At 42.3% G+C, this 18,825-nt stretch overlaps 2 protein-coding genes across 3 annotated transcripts; one reads left to right on the top strand and one right to left on the bottom strand.

Annotated features, from left to right (window-relative positions):
- Window positions 1-309: 309 nt before the first annotated feature.
- ora5 (olfactory receptor class A related 5) lies at window positions 310-1,418 on the bottom strand. The gene has a single exon (XM_086053695.1). The coding sequence runs from the start codon at window positions 1,339-1,341 to the stop codon at window positions 310-312; it is 1,032 nt and encodes a 343-aa protein (XP_085909821.1). The 5' UTR covers window positions 1,342-1,418.
- A 1,191-nt stretch (window positions 1,419-2,609) lies between these two features.
- zdhhc8a (zDHHC palmitoyltransferase 8a) lies at window positions 2,610-17,495 on the top strand. Of its 2 annotated transcripts, none has more exons than XM_086054330.1 (9): window positions 2,610-3,074; window positions 8,974-9,095; window positions 9,183-9,336; window positions 11,207-11,379; window positions 11,453-11,555; window positions 12,123-12,214; window positions 12,685-12,893; window positions 13,494-13,606; window positions 14,574-17,495. In XM_086054330.1, the coding sequence occupies exons 1-9, from the start codon at window positions 2,877-2,879 to the stop codon at window positions 15,657-15,659; spliced, it is 2,250 nt and encodes a 749-aa protein (XP_085910456.1). In that variant the 5' UTR covers window positions 2,610-2,876; the 3' UTR covers window positions 15,660-17,495. The 2 variants fall into 2 exon arrangements, with proteins under 2 accessions (XP_085910456.1, XP_085910457.1); XM_086054331.1 differs by having other exon boundaries at window positions 2,840-3,074; window positions 9,179-9,336; window positions 14,574-17,494.
- Window positions 17,496-18,825: the final 1,330 nt, after the last annotated feature.

Here is an 18,825-nt window from a genome sequence, read left to right as displayed (position 1 = left end):
GAAACAATGGTGCTAGTTAGAATCACTGGTTTATTTCCATGCTGGTTGGTAAACACATCTCTAATGATTGTAGAGAAGCTCGATTTGCTTACCCAATACGGAGCCGCAGCTACCTCATGACCACAAATTAGCATTTTGTGAGTATCGTATGTCTACAGTACGTATATGGTTGCAAACCGTCTCGTGTGGGGTGTTGTAATTTCCAGATCTGACGTTTGTCATGGCACAGTAAAAAAAAAAAAAAAAACGTATTCTTACTTTTCTGCTTCCCTTTCCAAGAATTGTTGCCGATAAAATGCACTCTAACTGCTATCTTTTGCATGAGCATGTGAGCTTTTTGACTCCGTACAGGAATATGTAGGGAATAATGCAGGTGTAGGAGGCTGCGATGTAGCTGGCCACCTCCACCACCAGTGAGGAGGTGTGGAAGTTATTGCTGATACGCAGCAGCAGATGAGTCAGCCAGCACACCAGGAACACGCTGGCCACCGCCACCACGCTTTTGGCCGCCCGCACTTGGGAGCTGCTGTTGGGCTTCCCCGAGTGCGCCTTGGACGGCTTGGGCGGACCCCCGGAGGCGTTTCCGGTATCCGGGCAGGAACCGGAGGCGGGCGCGCCTGTGTAGACCTGGTTCGGCGAGGCGGCGCCCTGCCCGGAAACTGCCCCGACGGCTCCTTCAGGAGCTTTATCCTTGCCAAGTTCAGCGTTCTGACTTCGGATTCGCTGCTGGTTCTTCAGCAACATCACCACGATCTGACCGCTGGCGAACAGCAACCCGGCGAGAGGAACGGCATTGGCCAGCGTCAGGTAGAAGACCTCGTAGGTCTGTCTGGAGACGGCGTCCGGGAAAACGTCCACGCAGTCCTCCTCGCTTTCATTGGTCGCCTTCACGCTCACGAAGAAGAAGTGCGGCACGCTGAAAGCCAAAGCCGTGGCCCAGCTGCTGGCCAGCAGGCCCAGCACCAGGCCCACGTTGTCCATCTTGACGGGGCCGCCGCCCCGTTTCAGGGAGACCACCAGCTTCTGGTGCCAAAAGGTGCTAATGAAGAAAGTGGTGAAGATGCTGCTGGTCTCTGACAGGTCGGCGCAGAAGCGGAAGACACCGCAGAAGGCCTCGCCCAGGAACCAATGGCCGGCGAAGTCGGCAATGGTGTCGGGAAGGTCCACCAGGTAGTTGGTGATGAGGTTGGAGACTGCCAGATTGATGAAGAGGACATCGTTGGTGCAGATGCCGGATCTCCTGGAAGGGATGGAGCTGATGGCCAGCCAGTTATTACCGATGATCCCCGCCAGGAACATGATTGCTCGGATGATGGATTCAACCAATTCCTCAGTGTCCATGATTGCGAAACAGCTGCCTCGGAAAGTATGGATTGATGACGAATCAGACTTTTGGACTTTTATAGACGAGCAGGAGATGCCTGCGCACCAATCAGCTTGTAGCGACCACATGGTTTGAGCAGCTTTTACCCAAGGGAGCTTCACTTTGTGATGACAGGTGTTAATCTGAAAACAAGTTACTGCTTTATGTCATCTGTTGCTAAAACGAGATAAAGCAAAACATATAAGAATTTAGAAATTGGTTCAAATTTGACAAGTGGTTTTAGGTCAGGAACAGCAAGGTCTTCTCTTTTGGCTTAAACACAATCAAAAGCACTGACCTACATTCTCAACCTAAATTCGAATTTTCACCTAATAGCATAATGGCATATGTCATGTTTAATATACACTCTTAAAACTGGCGGGTTAAAAGTAACCCAAACTGGGTGTATTCGCTAACCCAAGGCTGTGTCTAAAAGGGACTGAGCCAATGCTGGGTTATTTATCCCAGCGCATTGGGTTTAGGGTTTGACCAAGCATGTTGGGTCAAGATTTTGATCCAACAGGTTTCATTTCAGATAGCTGTGATTACAAATAATTATATTATTACCAACATTTTTCAAAGAAGCAACTTTGCCCTGTCATGGGTTGACACAGAAAGTGACTCCCATACCCCGTGGATGGGCAATGCACCCTGATTAGGATTTGAACCCAATCCCTGTCCACTGTCCAGCCACCACCAGTGTTTTCTAAGACATTAAATTTCCTTCAACTTCAGTATTCACGCCGAAATCCGATCTGCTGGCACGAAATAATTAACCCACCTTGGGTAAAAGTAGAATCAAGTGTAGGTCTAAGTAATTTTAACTACTACTAGGTTGGACCAGTCTCATTTTAAATTCGGCATTTTCAGTCTTCTGATTGGTTGCTCAGAGCAAAACCGTTCATTAGTACGTGTCTATCGATCTGCACACAACAGCATCCGTTTTTCTTACTTGCCAGCATCCATCTTTTCCGTCTTTTTCAATGCAATCCAATTATGCATTCATAAATTGCTTTATCCGCCCATTTATGCATCCAACCCTTTATTCGCCCAATCTCTGGTATTAAATTCTATCCATCCATTATTATAGTAAAAGTATTTTTCCTCCAATGTCATGTGCCCCATGCATGAAAACATGACCACACGCTGCACATTAATGACTAATATTTGCCTAAAATCATGACGACCCATCATTGTCCCTTTTATTCCGAGGCGTGTGTTAAACAGGTTTCTTATGGAGTCATATTTTGAAATAAAGACTGAATATTTTAAGTCAATAAAAATAACACCTCGCCGGCAGCAAGAGATGCGTGGTTAACTTTCACGTCACCCACGAGTGAAAGCTCCACCTTCGGGCTGAGCCGGAGGCGGCGTGCCGGCTGGAGGCGCTCACAGGACGGCATGATTCCGGAGCGAGCGTGCGCACTGTCATCTGTCTCTCTTCCGCCTTCGCTTTTCACGTCCTGCTTCCCCCCCCCCCTGCTTGCTCCTACTGGAACACGTTTGGACATGTATGTGTTGTTGTTGTTCGAGGGAGTTTTTCCGCGCGCCGGCCGGTTTGAGACTTGAGTGTGAGCCGGAGAGGACGGATGGACCGGACGGGCAGGATGGCCGGCAGCGGCGCCGACTCACTCCGAGCGTCCGCCTTCATCCCGGTGTGCACCGCCGCCTGCCTCCTGGTGGGCTCCACCTCACTCTTCTTCGTCTTCACGTGAGTGACTCACTTTGTCAACCAGGGGTTAATGTAGTTCCATTGTTGTGTACCTGTTAACGCAATTATTTCATTACCACATTTATGACAGCGAAGTACTGTTTTTTTTTTTTTTTTGCTACCTCTACAAACCGGTATAAACTTGTTGGGACTTTTCTTTTCCATGGTGTTTCTAGTTTCTCGATTTTTGGGTTAGATTGATATTGCACACATATTAGTTATTGCTTGTTTTGGCGCTGGGTTTCACCTGTGAAAACGGCATTTGCTGTTAAGCAAACATGAAGACCTGAGAACTGTGTATGGGAGAAATGTAAACAATCTTGAAGCTGAAAGAAGGGGGAAAATCGATACATATCTATATCAATCCACGCATATCCAATCATCCATCCATTTGTGTGTCCGTCCATCTGTACGTCCATCCTTTCCCACTAGCCATCTTTTAGTGAGCTTACATGTATCCATTTAGCCACCCGCCTACCCACCCATTTATGCATCCAACTATGCATCATCCATTCATCCAACCGAACATGTTCCATCATTAATCCATTTGTCTTTGCATTTGTCTTAAAATCCATCTCTTTCCAAGACGACATGTTTCCATTTATTGCCGTTTGGTTTCTCCACCCACCCATTCATTTCTGCATCTCTCCATTCATTCAGCCACACAGTCATCCATTTACGTCTCTGTTTTTTCTTTCAATTCTAATTTCCTCCTCTAATTATCCCGCGCCCCCATACAAACAGGAGCATATGATGCCCCCCGTGTGCCATGACACTGACCTGGTTGGCTGTCAGCAGGCCACCCCGAGGACACACAGCTATGTGGCACACTTTTACTGATAGGACGCCTTCCCATCAGCCTGTCGCAGCCTACCATTTTACACGTTTAAACGTAAAAAAAAAAAATACACTTTTGAACTGTGACGGTTTGCATAAAGGTTGTAATCATTCCTTGGAGCCATATTTTGACCTATTTGTGGTGCAAGGTTGGAAAAACTCCACTTGTGGTGCGTGTAAACTAGTTTCGGGCCGTGTATTTGGTACCTGGGCCGTCCATGATGACGCATCCCATTTAATCTACCTCTTAAAACCACCACTGTCGTGACTATACAAAAACACAATATAACAATATGCAACTGTACCATGTACATCATCTAGAGCAGTACAGAATCAATATTTATCCAAGATGACATAAACGGACTCTCGTGAGGGTAAGCAGGTCAGATAATGGCTGGGTGGATGGATGGACATCCGACTCACCAGAGATGCTGATTATGAAATTCGCTTATGTGTGCAGATTACTTCAGATGTGTTTCGCTAGTCAAAGTTGGCTGTCACAAATTTTGCTTCGACCGACCGATCAGAGGACAGAAAAATGCTGACGTCATCGAGGGCCAGCACTCTGGCCCTGTGAGGATGAATTTGAAATATGTTTAGGTAAAGAAACAGTTGCGTTGTTAAGTTTAAATTTAATGGGCCACTTAATTCTGAAGGCCGTGGGCAGATTAGGTTGACATGGCAACACATCAAGGCTGAAATCTAATTGGACAAACAAATTAATTAACATCCACTTACACAGACTAGAAGCAATGCAACCAAGAGAAAGGCTGCAAAATGAAGAAAATAGACTGTATAATAATATAATAATAAAAAAAGAGGCTATATATATATATATATATATATATATATATATATATATATATATATATATATATATATATGTGTATGTCTCCATATATATATATGTATATATATATAGATATAGATATATAGATATCTCCATATATATAGATATAGATATAGATATAGATATAGATATAGAGATATATATAGAGAGAGAAGGCCCTGCTGACCCTGACCTTCCATCACTGGTGTAAGCACTTGTGATCCATTTCAAATCGTTCATGCTTCATTTGTCTTTAAAACCTGGAGATTAAACGCCCCAAAGAAACAAACAGACCGGTCGTGGCCGCTATTGGCTTACTGTATGAATTGTCCCACCTCACCAGCTCAACTCCGCAGTGACCTTTGAACTGCCCCACTTTCTCTTATACGTACTCAGTTCATCCAGGCCTTTTTACATTGGAATGCGACAGCGGGTTGGGAATGCAGGAGGATTAGGATCTGGTCAGCGCCATGTGATCCTCCCATCTGGGAAAACCTGAGTCTGGAGTCTTTGACTTTGGCATGGTGCAGATGCAGATATAATTGCTTGTAGATTTTTGTTAAATCTGCACATCCTCACGCACTCAAATCCTTCCACCATCCCTCCCTTGTTTGGGCAGATGTGTTTGTATGAGAAAAGCAACCCTGGAGGGTTCATTTTTGGCTCGCTTGACTCTTCCTTGCCATCTTCCTGCTTTTGTTCTGCAGACCTTGAACTTGCTTTTAAATGTTACGCCCCAGCCCGCCCAAAAGAAAAAAGGAAATAGAGAAGATAAGGCAATTGCGGGGTGCGTATAGACAAAAATTCATGTTCACACATACTGTACACTTTTTAAAACATTTGGGTAAAAAAAACAAACCTAATTATGGGTCCAAAAAGACTCACCGCTACTTGGGTCAACTTAACATTTTGGACTGTTTTGTACAAAACAACCCCCAATTTTTGTTATTGATTTCTAAAAACAACAACAAAAAAACCCAATTATGGGTCAAATTGACCCAAGTAGCAGTTGTCAATCCATAATTGGGTTATTTTTGACCCAGCTGTCTTCAATGAACCTAACAGCGATGTTTTCGTGCTGTGGGAAGAAGCCGGAGTTTGTCTACATGCCTTCCAGTACAAACTTTATCAACTGTGTGTGTGTGTATGACGTACACAAAGTGCTTTAAAAAAAAAATGTCTAGGAAAGCATCATCACAAATTTCAATAGGATCATAGCTAAGCTACTATATGTACCCTAAATTAGTCTTTAATATTAACTGGATGGTGCGTGTGTGTCTGTCATCCAACATGGCAGTGATGTCATTAATGTAAGAGTGACACTATTTGACTTGCAGCTCGACTGACTGTCTGCTGTGCCACTGACCCACTGCGGGGATGAGGGCGACGTGAGCAGCTTACACTGCGTGTGCGCGGGTGTGTGTGTGTGTGTGTGTGATTTAATACAGCTCTGCCGGCCGGGCTCTTTTCATTAGGTGGGGCTTGTCTTGTTGGGGTAATGAAGTGTCCTTCCCCGTGGTCCAGATGGTCTCCGGGTGGGCCCGGCGGCGTCTGTCCGTCCTCATTGTAATCTGGTCCTCAAGAAATCAGTCCAATGATTTGTCACATGGTCGCGACATGATCCAATTAGGTGACAAGCTCAGCTGCAATACAAATCATTTGATTTGGATCACTCAGGCCCCCTTTTCTGCTATCTAGTACCGAAGACTGCAGTGTTGTAACTATCTAGTATCGTATCGTTTCTATCCGGTATCGTCCTCCATCAGTCTGACTTTCTCTCTAGCGCTATTTTCAGCAACTATCAGTTGTCTGCCTATTATCTCGTATCTATCTGATGTCGTATTCTAGATGTATCGCTGCCTACACTCACTAGCGGTGACGGACCGGTCCGCTTATCCGCCCATGACGGATGCCCATTTTGTAGGTGATAAACGGGAAACTTAAAAAAAATAATCGGACTAAGCATAGTTGGAAGCCCATTTTTTTCTGTCTATGTAATCATCTATTTTCGCTCTGTTGTTTAGTATCACATCTAGTATTTATCTAGTATTGCACCATACACTCTAAAAACAGTTGGATTCAAAATAACCCAATTTGGGTATAAAATGGACAGATCCACTTCTTGGGTCAACTTGACCCAACTTTCTTATTGCAGAAAACAAACCCAAGAATTGGTTGTATTGTACAAAACAACCCCCCCCAAAATTGGGCTGTTTTGTACAATAGATATCTAGCTAGCTAGCTATTTTAGCTATCTTATTGTATCTAGAATTGTATCTGTGTCTTTTGTCATTATCTGTCCGTCTATCTGTCTGTCTATCTAATCCAGTGTTCATCTATGTAGTATTGTAAATTTCTAATGTGTTTGTTCTTATCTGTTTATTAACCTACACCGAAAATGTAATGTGCATTGCATAAAATTATTACCTACCTTTATTTCTACATACATTGAAAATATTCTACTTTTATGCATATGCAATTTGTTCATACAAATGTTTTATAAAAAATGTCATAATGTAGTATAATAATTAATTGTTCCTTTTATTATTTGAATTATATTTCATAAATTCCTTGCATTTTAGCAATCTTCTTTGATGACGCAATGAAGCCTTTTTTTGAATGGATAAATGCACTCCAAAAAAAAGAAGAAAAAAAAAAAGAGCAATGATGTATATTGTATATCTGTAGTACTGTATGATACAGGATAGACGGCGGTGCTGGTGATCCACTGTGAGGATTCCACAATGGACTGTCAGAAAGGGCCTGTAATCCAGAGTTGATAATCCGGTGGGGTGGGGGTGGATTAGTGGGTTTGCATCTGGCATGGCATCAGCAATGGGGACCCCTCCCCCACTGCTTTACCCCACCATTACCCGCTCCCCTGCCCATAAAGCACCCATGCTCACTTGTGATTGATGGACAGCTACTCACTTAACAGTAGTGTACTTTTATTTTTGTTTTTCTTTTTGAACATTTTGACCACTTTATTCATCTCAATCTACACTATGAACATTCCCGGAGGTCCTTTCGTACTCCCACTGTGTAACCTGATTACTCAGATCCGCCGTCTAATCTCACACGGCGGTGACATCATCAAAGCACCGTGCGTTTCCATGTACACGCCCACAGTAATAAGGCAGCGGGCCTTACAGTACTCTATTTTAGTATTTATATTTTTCATTGCATTGTTTTCCTTATTTCTAATCTGTGGCCATTTTGAGGCAAAAAGCGCCACAATAAGCAATTAGCATATTATCAACAAATCTCCAGTGAAAATAATTGTGTCGCCACAGCCCGTAGGGACCCCCGTCCCTTGGTAATCCTCCTGATGTGGGAGCAGTGATGAACACGCACTAATACTCGCTTATCTTTCACTGTAAACAATTACTTTTGGGATCCGGCGCTGCTGCCGTGGGAAATGGAAACGGGATGAAGATTATCCCCCCCCCCAAAAGTCTTTGTTGTAGACCTGATTTGCGTTAACCTCAACCTGAACGGGGATGGATACTCACAAGGCACACTTTTATCAACACACTGTTCGATTTGATGATTGATGATTTTTGATTGATTTTATTGGGCCGGAGAGCATGCTGGATGCGGGAAAAAAAAATACTTGCATGTTCACCAATTTTGTGTTTTGGTGAAATCATATGTTTTTGTTATGTTTCATGCGGTGCATGGCTTGAAAAACTTGCCGGATGCAGCAAAAATAAAACTCACCAGTTTTGCATGCCTGTGTGTCGTGGTGAAAATGTCGGGTGAAAATAGGGTAAGCCTGCCTGTCTAAACTTTCATTTATTGGTATTTGTCGCTTTTGTGACCCCCCCCCCCAAAAAAAACCCATCAACCTCACAAATTTTGTATTTAAACAAATGTTTGTCCGCAGAGAAGATGGAAAGTCAAACGAGAGTTGTATTTTACTTTGCTTTGTTACACAACACTTAGTGACCTTTATTTTTTTAATCCTGAACTCGACAAATACTCCATGTATTTAAAAAAAAACAACACACCAAAACTAAATATAATAATAAAACTAATAAAAACTCAACTAAAACGAAGCATTTCCGAAAAATTGATAACTTGCAAAAACTAAAAATGCTTCGATAAAAACTAATTTAAACTATCGGGAAAAATTAGACAGGAAGTCAGCCATTTTGATTTGAAGCGGCCATTTGGGGCAAACGTTAGGCTATTACGGCAGTTTTAATGATTCATTTTTGTGTCAATTTGCAGATGCCCGTGGCTGGCAGTGACCATCTGCCCTGCCGTGCCGCCGTGCTGCGCTGTCCTTTTCCTTTTTGTGTTGGCCAACTTCACCATGGCGACGTTTATGGACGCCGGCGTTCTCCCGATGGGTGAGTGAACAAATTGATGGAAAGCCCGACTGTGTCGTCGTACGTTATACCCCACTCGCCGTCTTTTTCCTCCAACCCGGCAGCCAGCGAGGACGAAGACAAGGACGACGAGTTCCGTGCGCCCCTCTACAAGAACGTGGACGTGAGGGGCATCCAAGTGCGGATGAAGTGGTGCGCTTCCTGTCACTTCTACAGGCCGCCGCGATGCTCGCACTGCAGCGTGTGCGATCGCTGCGTGGAGGTCGGTCAAGTCAAGTCAACTATCTTAGAATCATTTATTTTATGTGTATCATATATTATTATTATTTATTTATGGTATTATATTATTATTGACACCATTTGTGAGGAATTAGTCGTTATTTGGACCATTTTGTTGCTTTGCACCATAAACGTAGCCTTTTGCTCTCCTGTATCATATCAAGCTAGCACTGCATCATGTCTACCCAGTATCGTATTGTATCTGTCTGGTATCGTCTCATATTGTGTTACATTGCATCATATTGTATCTATCTAACACTCAATCTTATTTATGGTATCTAGTATCATATCGTTTTGCATCCTATCATATCGTATCACTCATCGACGTATTGTATCGATATCGGTCGACAGATTGCATCAATCAATTTGATGATAATAATGTTTTTTCAAATGGTGAATGTCTGAGTATTTTAATGACTGCCCTGTGAAGGACAACGGTTGATCCAAAATGTGCGTGCGTTGAGAAAATGGATGATAGAGATGGTGGAGCGGTAATGAATTAAATTTTTTTTTAAAGTGAGGTAGGCACGGTAGGCTTGTATTATTGTTTTGTGAGTGGGAGAAAAAGTTAGAAAAAAAAAAAGGATTTCTGTTGTGAACGACGGGCATAGCGGTGGGGGGAGAGAGAGAGAGAGAGAGATCATTAATCAGGTTAATCCTTTGTTCTCGTACTTTGGAGCCTCGCTGGAAATTCAATTTCTCAGAGAGTTGGGATGTTGATATTAAAAAAAAAAATAAAAATACTTTGATGTTCCAGCCTCAAAAATTTTGAGAAGCAAACGTAAAATATGTAACCAGAGACAGGTCTTTTTTTTTTTTCTCAACATTTCCAACAGTTTTCAGGTGTCTCTACTATAAACTCTCATCAAAGTACTCAATGGATTAAAACTTATTGACACTTAACATCCACTTGTCACACTCTGGTTCAAATTACTCTGTTTAGGGGAAGCGGAGTGAAAGTGTAGTCGGACTCACAGACGGACGTACGTGTAAATTTAGAGGCGGACCGGCCTATAGACGGGTACCATTTTTTTCCCCGCAGAAAAAAAGGCGAATGACGGACGACGAAATGGTACCCACACTGCAGATGGATGACGAATCACGGATGCTCGATTTTTAATAAAATGCCCAGCTCTGATTATTTTTTTCCGACATAAAAATGTCTACTTTACTTTATTAAGACTCTTTTTGTTGGTAAAATTATGACTTTAATCGTGGAAGTTAGGATTTTCTTTTTCTTTTCTTATGACTTTTATCAGGTAGATTTTTTGCTGTAGTAAAAAAAAAATAACTAACCCGAAAAATTATGATTTGTATCATGCAGAACTGTGAACTTTTCTGTGAACTGAATCATAAATGAAGCTCTTTAATCGTGTAAAATGATGACGTTATTCCCTGGTAAAATTATTGCTTTCATTGTCAAAGTTAGCATTTTTTTCCCCCCATTACAAAATTACGAGTTTTATCGTGCAAAACTACGACTACTTTTCTTGATAAAATTATTGGCTTGATCATGTAAACTTTAGATGATTTTTTTCCTTGTGAATCTGTGATCTACATTGACGTAAGAATAGGTCTTTGTATTCCTCAAGTCAGAAAATGGTGAATAAAATTATGATTCCTGTGAAATTAAAAGTTTTCACATGGAAAATTCAGACTGTATTGGTATAAAATTATGACTTTTTTTCTGGTAAAATTGCTACTTTAATCATGTAAACTTTGGACTTTTTTGCTCGTAAAATTTCATCTTAAAATGTGAAAAATGTGGTATTTTCCCTTCTTCTTTGCAATATAGATGACAGCTTCATTCTTGTATACAAGCCTTTTTTTTTTTTTTTTGTGGCACCATGCAGGATTTTGACCACCACTGTCCGTGGGTGAACAACTGCATCGGGCGGCGCAACTACCGCTACTTCTTCCTCTTCCTGTTGTCCCTCACCGGTCACATGGTTTGCGTGTTCAGCTTGGGCCTCATCTTTGTGCTGCACCACACGGACCAGCTGTGGAAGCTGCCCTGCACCGTCACGTATCCTTGCTGCAGGCACACGGAGAAGATGTCAAGTTTGCTTCTTTTCTTTCCTTAACAGCGTTCCAAACAGTTTGGTCGTGATCAGCATATCGGGCCTGTTTCTCCTCCCCGTTCTGGGCCTCACGGGCTTTCATCTATTCCTGGTGTCGCGGGGACGCACCACCAATGAACAAGTCTGTCCATATTGTTGTGTGGGCTGGATAAATGTGGCCTGGAATTGCATTTATGAATCAGGGAAAATGCTGAGTGCAATAGTAGACTACCCTCTATTTGTCAAAATTGGAACTACACTCTGATCTTGACTAATCTGTAAAAAAAAAAAAATAACAAAAAAAAACCAAACAACACAACTTGTATTTTTTGGGGCTAAAACAGTCATTTTAGTTGGAACAACTTCAAAATGTAATTATTGCCATTTATGGCAACCAGGTTAGTTAGCACAACAAAGCAAGCAAGTTGTTTGCTCCAAAACAATTTGCTGAGTTGTTTTTACTTATATTTTTTAATTGGTCGATAATACAAGGTACAATTATTTTTCTTTGTTGAAAATGTGGGGAAAGACATTTTTCACATTAGCAAAACTTCAAGTAGTTTGTTGAATTGGCAAACGTAAAATTTTATCGAGGTATGTTGCCTCGGAATTTTGAGTTCATGTAGTGTAGTATTCATATAAAAGAGACCTGCATGCCCATTGTCTCCCTTCGCTGTAGTTTTGAGCGGCTCATTTGTGTTTCCCACAGGTCACCGGGAAGTTTCAAGGAGGAGCAAATCCGTTCACGCGAGGTTGCTGTAACAATCTGGAGTACCTGGTGTGCAGTCCCATCTCCCCAAGGTAACACATCACCTTTCAAAATTTTAGTCTCATAATATTTCAACTACACTCTCATTATAATATATACAGTAATACTGTGAAATAAGGACTTTTTTTCCTCTTAATTTCTTGTGGAAAGAATGGTACCTTTTTGTTAATAATATGACTTAATTACCATGGTTTCAACTTCACTCTTCATAAATTGCGACTTTTTCATCATAATTTTTTTCCTCATACTTTACTTTTTTTAGCCTCATAATAATTCACTTACATTTGTAATAATACCAGTTAATGTTTTGTGTTGATTCCGAATCTGCTCTTCTTTTGTATCGAGCACATCAGGTTTTCATAATAATGATAATGATAATAATAATAATAATAATAATAATAATAATAATAATAATAATAATAATATAACAATACAAGTTTGGGGTAGAATGGTGGGCGCCCTCAAAATGGTGGGCTGCTGAGATTCTCTTTGTGATCCCCAGGTACTCGGCCAGGCCTCGCAAGAAGTCTGTGATCCATATTCAGCCTCCCTTCCTGAGACCGGAGCTTGACAGGCAGCTGTCCGTCAAAGTGAGCGACAACGGCAAACACAGCAAAGCCTCTGCCGGACCGGAGCCGCAGAAAAGTCCGCCCCCTTTGCCGCCCAAACCAGAACACGGGCTGCTGAAAAGTCACCTAACCGCATTGGAAGGTACAGACAGGGCTAGCAAGGCCTTCTCTGCTGTTTACTAAGCTCCCCAATTAAAAGCAGGCATGTTTTATGGCAAAAAAAAAAGTCTTTAAATACACTTTTAAAACAGTACAAACACATTTAAAAACATAAGATATTGAGAGAAAGCAAGAGCAAAGCCTAACACAAACTATCAAACTTGTCATCTCACGCTATACGTCAATAATCATGCCCAAAGATGTACATTATAAAATGGACCCACAGCTATTGCTTCCCGTAGGCGTAAAGAGCAGGATTGAAGAGGATTTGATATTAGATCGTCTTCAGCAAAACGAGAAACTGAAATACTTCCTGTTTTCATTCTACTTCTTTCCAATTTACAGTATCAAACTTAAAGTCTGCTGCATTCCAGTGGTCGGCAGGTGAATTACAGCCAAAAATAAATGGGAAGCGTGTCAAAAATAATTTCAGACTAAAAAGACAATAGAGATATTTCATTCTTCTGCCTGTAACTATATGTCACTGGCATAGACAGGCCAATATATATACATTATTTGTAGTTAACAAATTATTATTTGCAGTTCATACATTCTTTTTTTTTCTCTTCCTTCCCTTCTTCAGAGATGGGCCACCACACCAAATCCATCATCCCCGTCTCCATTCCCACTGTGCCTCAGCTGCGACCAGTCCTGGAGGCCATATCCCGAGGATCGTCGCCCATTCCTCCGGAGCAGGTGAACCCCGAAAGCTCGACTATGTTATTAATTGCCAAAAAAAAAAAAAAAAAGGACATTTCCACTCTAATTAGAATTGATTTGATGAATGTAAGCTGTAGTATCGGATAGTTTTGATTTCTTAAAAATCATTTTGGTTTTTATTTTATTTCGTTAAAGCAGCACTGGGGAAGAAATTGACCTTAATAACATTTTTTTCACAACTTTTTTGATGAAACATCGACTTACAAATAGTTGAATGGGACATTTGTCATGCCCTGGTGGGGGTCTGTGTCGTTTTTACTGGCACAAAGCAACTTTGAGGAGGGTGGGATATACCCTGGCACACCAAAAAATGCAAATATCCTGAATTGCTTTACGGCATACTCACTTTCTCTTTCACGACACTACGCGCTGGCACGCATGGGAAATGTGGTTGATTTTTGTCAAAACACTACCGCTTTTGTCCACATGGCACCGCCATAATCAACAAAAACTGACATGACGCAGTGTTGTTTTAACTAAACAGTTTTTTTCAATTGTGGTTTCAGTTATTTTATTCGTTTTCATTAACTATTATAACCTTGATGTGAATGCTTGTTTGTCTCTGAGTGCCCTGTGATTGTCTAGAGACCAGTCCAGGGTGTGCCCCACACTCTAAAACAATCCAAAATAACCCAAATTGAGTCAAAAAGGGAACAACTCAACTTTTGGGGTAAAATAAATAACCCAAAAGGTTGGCTCAAATGAATAACGCATAAAACAACCCAATTTTTTAGGTTGTTTTATACAAACCAATCCAATTTTGGGTTGTTTTGTACAAAGCAACCCAATTTTTGGGGGGTTGAAGTCATTTGAACCAACTTTTCCGTTTGGGTGATTTTTGAGCCAACTGTTTATAGAGTGCAGTTCTCACCCAAACATCAGCTGGGATATGTTGTCGACACGGCTTGCAGTCTAAGCAATGTTGTTCGTCTTTAACGTGTAGCTACTGAAGACCTCCGAGCCACCGGGAGACAGCAAAGGTCCCGACCTCCGCTTGGACACCAACGGAAGCCCCCTGAGGGGGGCCTTGCCCCCCTTGCAGACCGCCACCCTCTCCGGGGCCATGACGCTTAGCTCGCGTTCGCTCAGCCTCAAACATGGCGGCCGCCACATGAGCGCTAAGTCGCAGGCCAACCACAGCGGCGGCGGCGGCAGCAGCAGCAGCGGCGGCTCCTACGACAACCTCATCACCACCGCTGACCCCCAGTGTCGCCCCCACAGAGGGGCGCCCGCGGCGGGCTACTTCATGAGCCTGGGTCCGGACGTCGGCGCAGTGCAGCGCGGCCCTCACACCTACAGCCCAGTCTTCGTGGGCGTCGCCCGGCATTCCCCTCAACCCGGAGACCCGTCGCCTTCTCTGCAGGGTCTCTCGTCCCGAGACCCCTCCCCTTCCTTCCCGGGGTTCATCCAAAGAGAGCCTTCGCCTGCTTTCCAGGGCCTCATGTCCAGGGATCTCAGTCCAGCGGGTCTGCCCGCGAAGACCCAAAGTCTTCGCGACAACCTCCGGGACGTGAGTTCGACTCCCCAGAAGTCCGCCGCGCCCGCTGCCTCATCCCGCTTCGACGGGCTCTCCAAAGCCCTCGTGGCGTCCATTCACGAGCGGCGCGAGATGGAGGAGAGGGAGCGCACCCTGCGCCTCCACGTCCGTTCCCAAGCCCTGTTCGGACCGGACGCCTGCGTCTACGACATTCCCTGCCGCCGGAGTCTACCGCCGGACCCCGGCCGACCGCAGGGCGCCCGGGGACCCACCCCGCCAGCGTACGGGTCCCGGGAGTTCCTGATGAGCACGGGCGTCCTGGGGTACGGCCCCAGGACGTCGCCCCTTTCCGGCTCATCCACGTCGTCGCTCGCCCGGGGACCCAAACCGCGCTCCTCCTCGCCCGGCTACTGCCCCTCCGAAAGACCGCCCGTCCCTCCCTCCACATGCACTCTTCCCCGTTTACCCTCCTCCTCCACTCCTCCTTACGCACTCTACGGGACAGCCAAACGCTCCTCGCTCACCACCTCCTCCGAGGCGAAGGACTCGTGAGTAGACCCCAACCTCCCTCGCCCTCAGACCTGTAAAGCACATTGTGGTACCTTGACTTGCAAGTTGAATTCCTTCTGTCAATCACTCTGAAATCAACTTTTCCCATTGAAAAAGTGCAGAAATTAAATGAATCAGGTCCAGCACCCCCAAAAAAAAAAAAAAATTTTTTTTTCAACTTTCAGCAGCTTCTCCATATTTTCACGAGCAGAGATCCGCAGCTTAGAAATTATTTTAACATCCTTGGCTGGCCTTAATCGATTCTGCTTCAGTATAGAACATCTTGTACGTACATTTAGGAAGTACTACATTCATGCTGCTCCATCAAGTCGACTAGAGTAAAGCCTCCAGTACATAAGTGGACTTTGTTTTGTTCCACTTCTTTCTAATTTTCACCGTCTCAAACTAAATAATTGTGCAGCCATCTAGTGGTGGACAGTGGAATTACACGCCAATATGAACAAGATTTAGACCAGGGGGTGGGTAACTTCAATGCTGAAGTGGGCCACTGGGGGAACACATAGGACTACGCACTTCCTAACCAGATGTACGACAAAAATGCTATTTTAAACATGGACAAAATAGGTTTAGTATACGTGCTCTTTATATAATTATTGTTGATAATGCATTTTTCAATGCGTGTATCAAAGATCCTAACCCAACAACAAAGGGTTTGAATCAATCAATAAAATAACCACATACTGATTTTTTTTTCGCAGTGCAAAAGGCTCTCTTGCATAGAAATAACAATTCAAGGACGGCACAAAACTGCTGAACAAGAAACCAACATTAAGTGCAAGATCTAATTTTGTAGATTCCCCCCACCCCAAATAAACTCACTCAAATTTTTAATATTGTTGAGTTTCTAGGTTTGCCCTGCATATCACGAGTCGACCCTCCCCCAGCATAAATGCGGCAGTTATACTTATATCACTGCCAGTGACTTGTGCGTGGCTCATCAAACAGCCTACTTTGATAGAGCATTTATTTCTCCTTCCTGTAATGAACAAATCATTTGAAAGTAATTTAATCGGAATACCGTGCTCATGTGCAAAGTGAGTGAGAGTTGATCAGGTTGCCAAGCAACATCGCACATGGAACCTAATAATATCAAATGATTCGAAATATATAACTCAGGGTGCCATTATGATGACCGTAGCTGTTTGAGTTGATCAGGTTGCCAAGCAACATCGCACATGGAATCTAATAATATCAAATGATTCGAAATATATAACTCAGCTGTTTGTGATCGGCGCCTCCAAAGCGGCAGCATGGTGGGGAAAAAAAAGCAGAGCGAATCAAACTCCGCCGTAACACCAAAAACTTTTACTAACGTTATCAATGAATCATCTGTGCAGTGTTTGTGAGTGAAGAAAGAATATATTATAATATGTCAGTTTGACTGTAAAAAAGTGATTTGCCGGACAAAAAAAAAACCCCAAAACTTTTTTTATGTGTTTTGATATTGCTTTTTTTGTTGTTGTCTCCCAATCCATAGAATTTGATAGTTGTTTATATGACGAATAAACATATTTTGTAACTCTGATTTTTTTTATGATTTTTTGTTTTTGTTTTGTTTTTATGTTCATTATTATTTTTGTAAAGGCAGAATTAATGATCCATCTTTCCTTTTAAATCTCAGGTGTACCTAATGAAGTGAGAATACAACACATATATTCAACTTATTTTCAATTAAGTTCCAAATATATCATAATATTAGTTTTTTTATTTATTTATTTTGGGACACGGTGATGACAAAAACGATGACTGTTTGTGTAACTGTAGTGTTAAGTTCCGTTTTAGAATTTGGCATTTGGCTCACCCTAGCGGACATGTGAGGGAAAGTCTTGCATTGTCCACCCAGCCATAAAATATTGCGCAACAGAAAAAAAAAATGTCATCATCAAAAACAAACAAAAATGTTCTTTATCCTCCACAAAAAAAAGACTAATATTATTGCAGCTTACTCAGTCATCTGTAGTAATTGATTGTGAGTCTTCTGCGTTTGTCTGCATTATGCTGCCCACGCTAGCAAATTGCACACAACAGAAGGAGTAGCAAGAAATTAATCAATCATCATTCACAAACTGTTGAACATTCTATAAAGTACTGTATTACAGAGTGCCACTTCCTCTAGGGATATCAAAGTTAAAGCATTAACTATGGAGATTCATTTAAATTTTAGAATGCGCAAAAAAAAAAATGTAACTCAGTTAACTCCGTTTTATTTACTGCCTGTTGCGGCTGACCTCTGCTCACTGTGCAGCCAAACTTAGAGGAGAGTCGCAAAGACGGACTTTTTTTTTACGTAGTTTTACTTTAAAAAGTTGCTCGACGGCTCATTGGGGAAATCCTAAATAATTTGCACACTTTGCAAAGCCAAATTCAAATACTATATTAGTTGTACATTTTGACTGTTGTATTTTACAGAAAAAGAATCGTATTCAAGGATCAACGAAAGCTATTAGAACAGTCTTTGAATGGAAATATACTTTTACTATTTTTTTTCCACATTAATTCCAAGATTTTATTCAAGTAAATATCGGTTTCGTTAAAAAAAAATGTAGTTGAAAAATGCGATTAATCGCGATCAATTATGGAAAATCTTGCGATTAATTAGTTTAAAAATGAATGACAGCACTATTAAAAACACATTTTGAAAAAATGTGTGTGGGGGGGGTTCGGAAAGCTGGAATGGCTCCAGCTCACCCTAACGAAGACAAGCAGTATCGAAAAAAGGATGGATCAATAACTTATCGACAAAAGTAGGTCATTTTTCAATGTAACTTTTGAAATTCCACCTCCATATCACACAGTAAGAACATGAGACACCCTATCCCCCCCCCACCCGAAAACCATCTTTGATTCATCCTGCTGTAACAAGTGCCCCCCGCCCCTCCGAAAAGTGTGAATGCCTCCTGCTGACCTAGATTTGGGCGGCTGACTGCCTTGCTCAGGGCTCATTGATATGCTTGATTGTCATTTCCCTGCATCTCCTCCTCTAACCCACCAGACAACCTGGAGCTGCAAAAAAAAAAAATTAATAAATAAATAAAAACGTTTGATACTACACTGTTTTTCAAATCAATCAAATAGATCCAACGAGTTTATAGCAGTCATACCCCCCCCCCAACTTAAAAGACACAGGGAGACCTTTTGGTGCGTTCAA

The sequence above is a fragment of the Filicampus tigris genome, chromosome 15 (genome assembly GCF_054856515.1).
Source record: "Filicampus tigris isolate MCC_2025a chromosome 15, RoL_Ftig_1.0, whole genome shotgun sequence".
In the NCBI taxonomy this organism is placed as follows: domain Eukaryota; kingdom Metazoa; phylum Chordata; class Actinopteri; order Syngnathiformes; family Syngnathidae; genus Filicampus; species Filicampus tigris.
The sequence above is the reverse complement of the archived record's forward strand: the minus strand, read 5'-3'. Positions and strand labels throughout refer to the sequence as shown.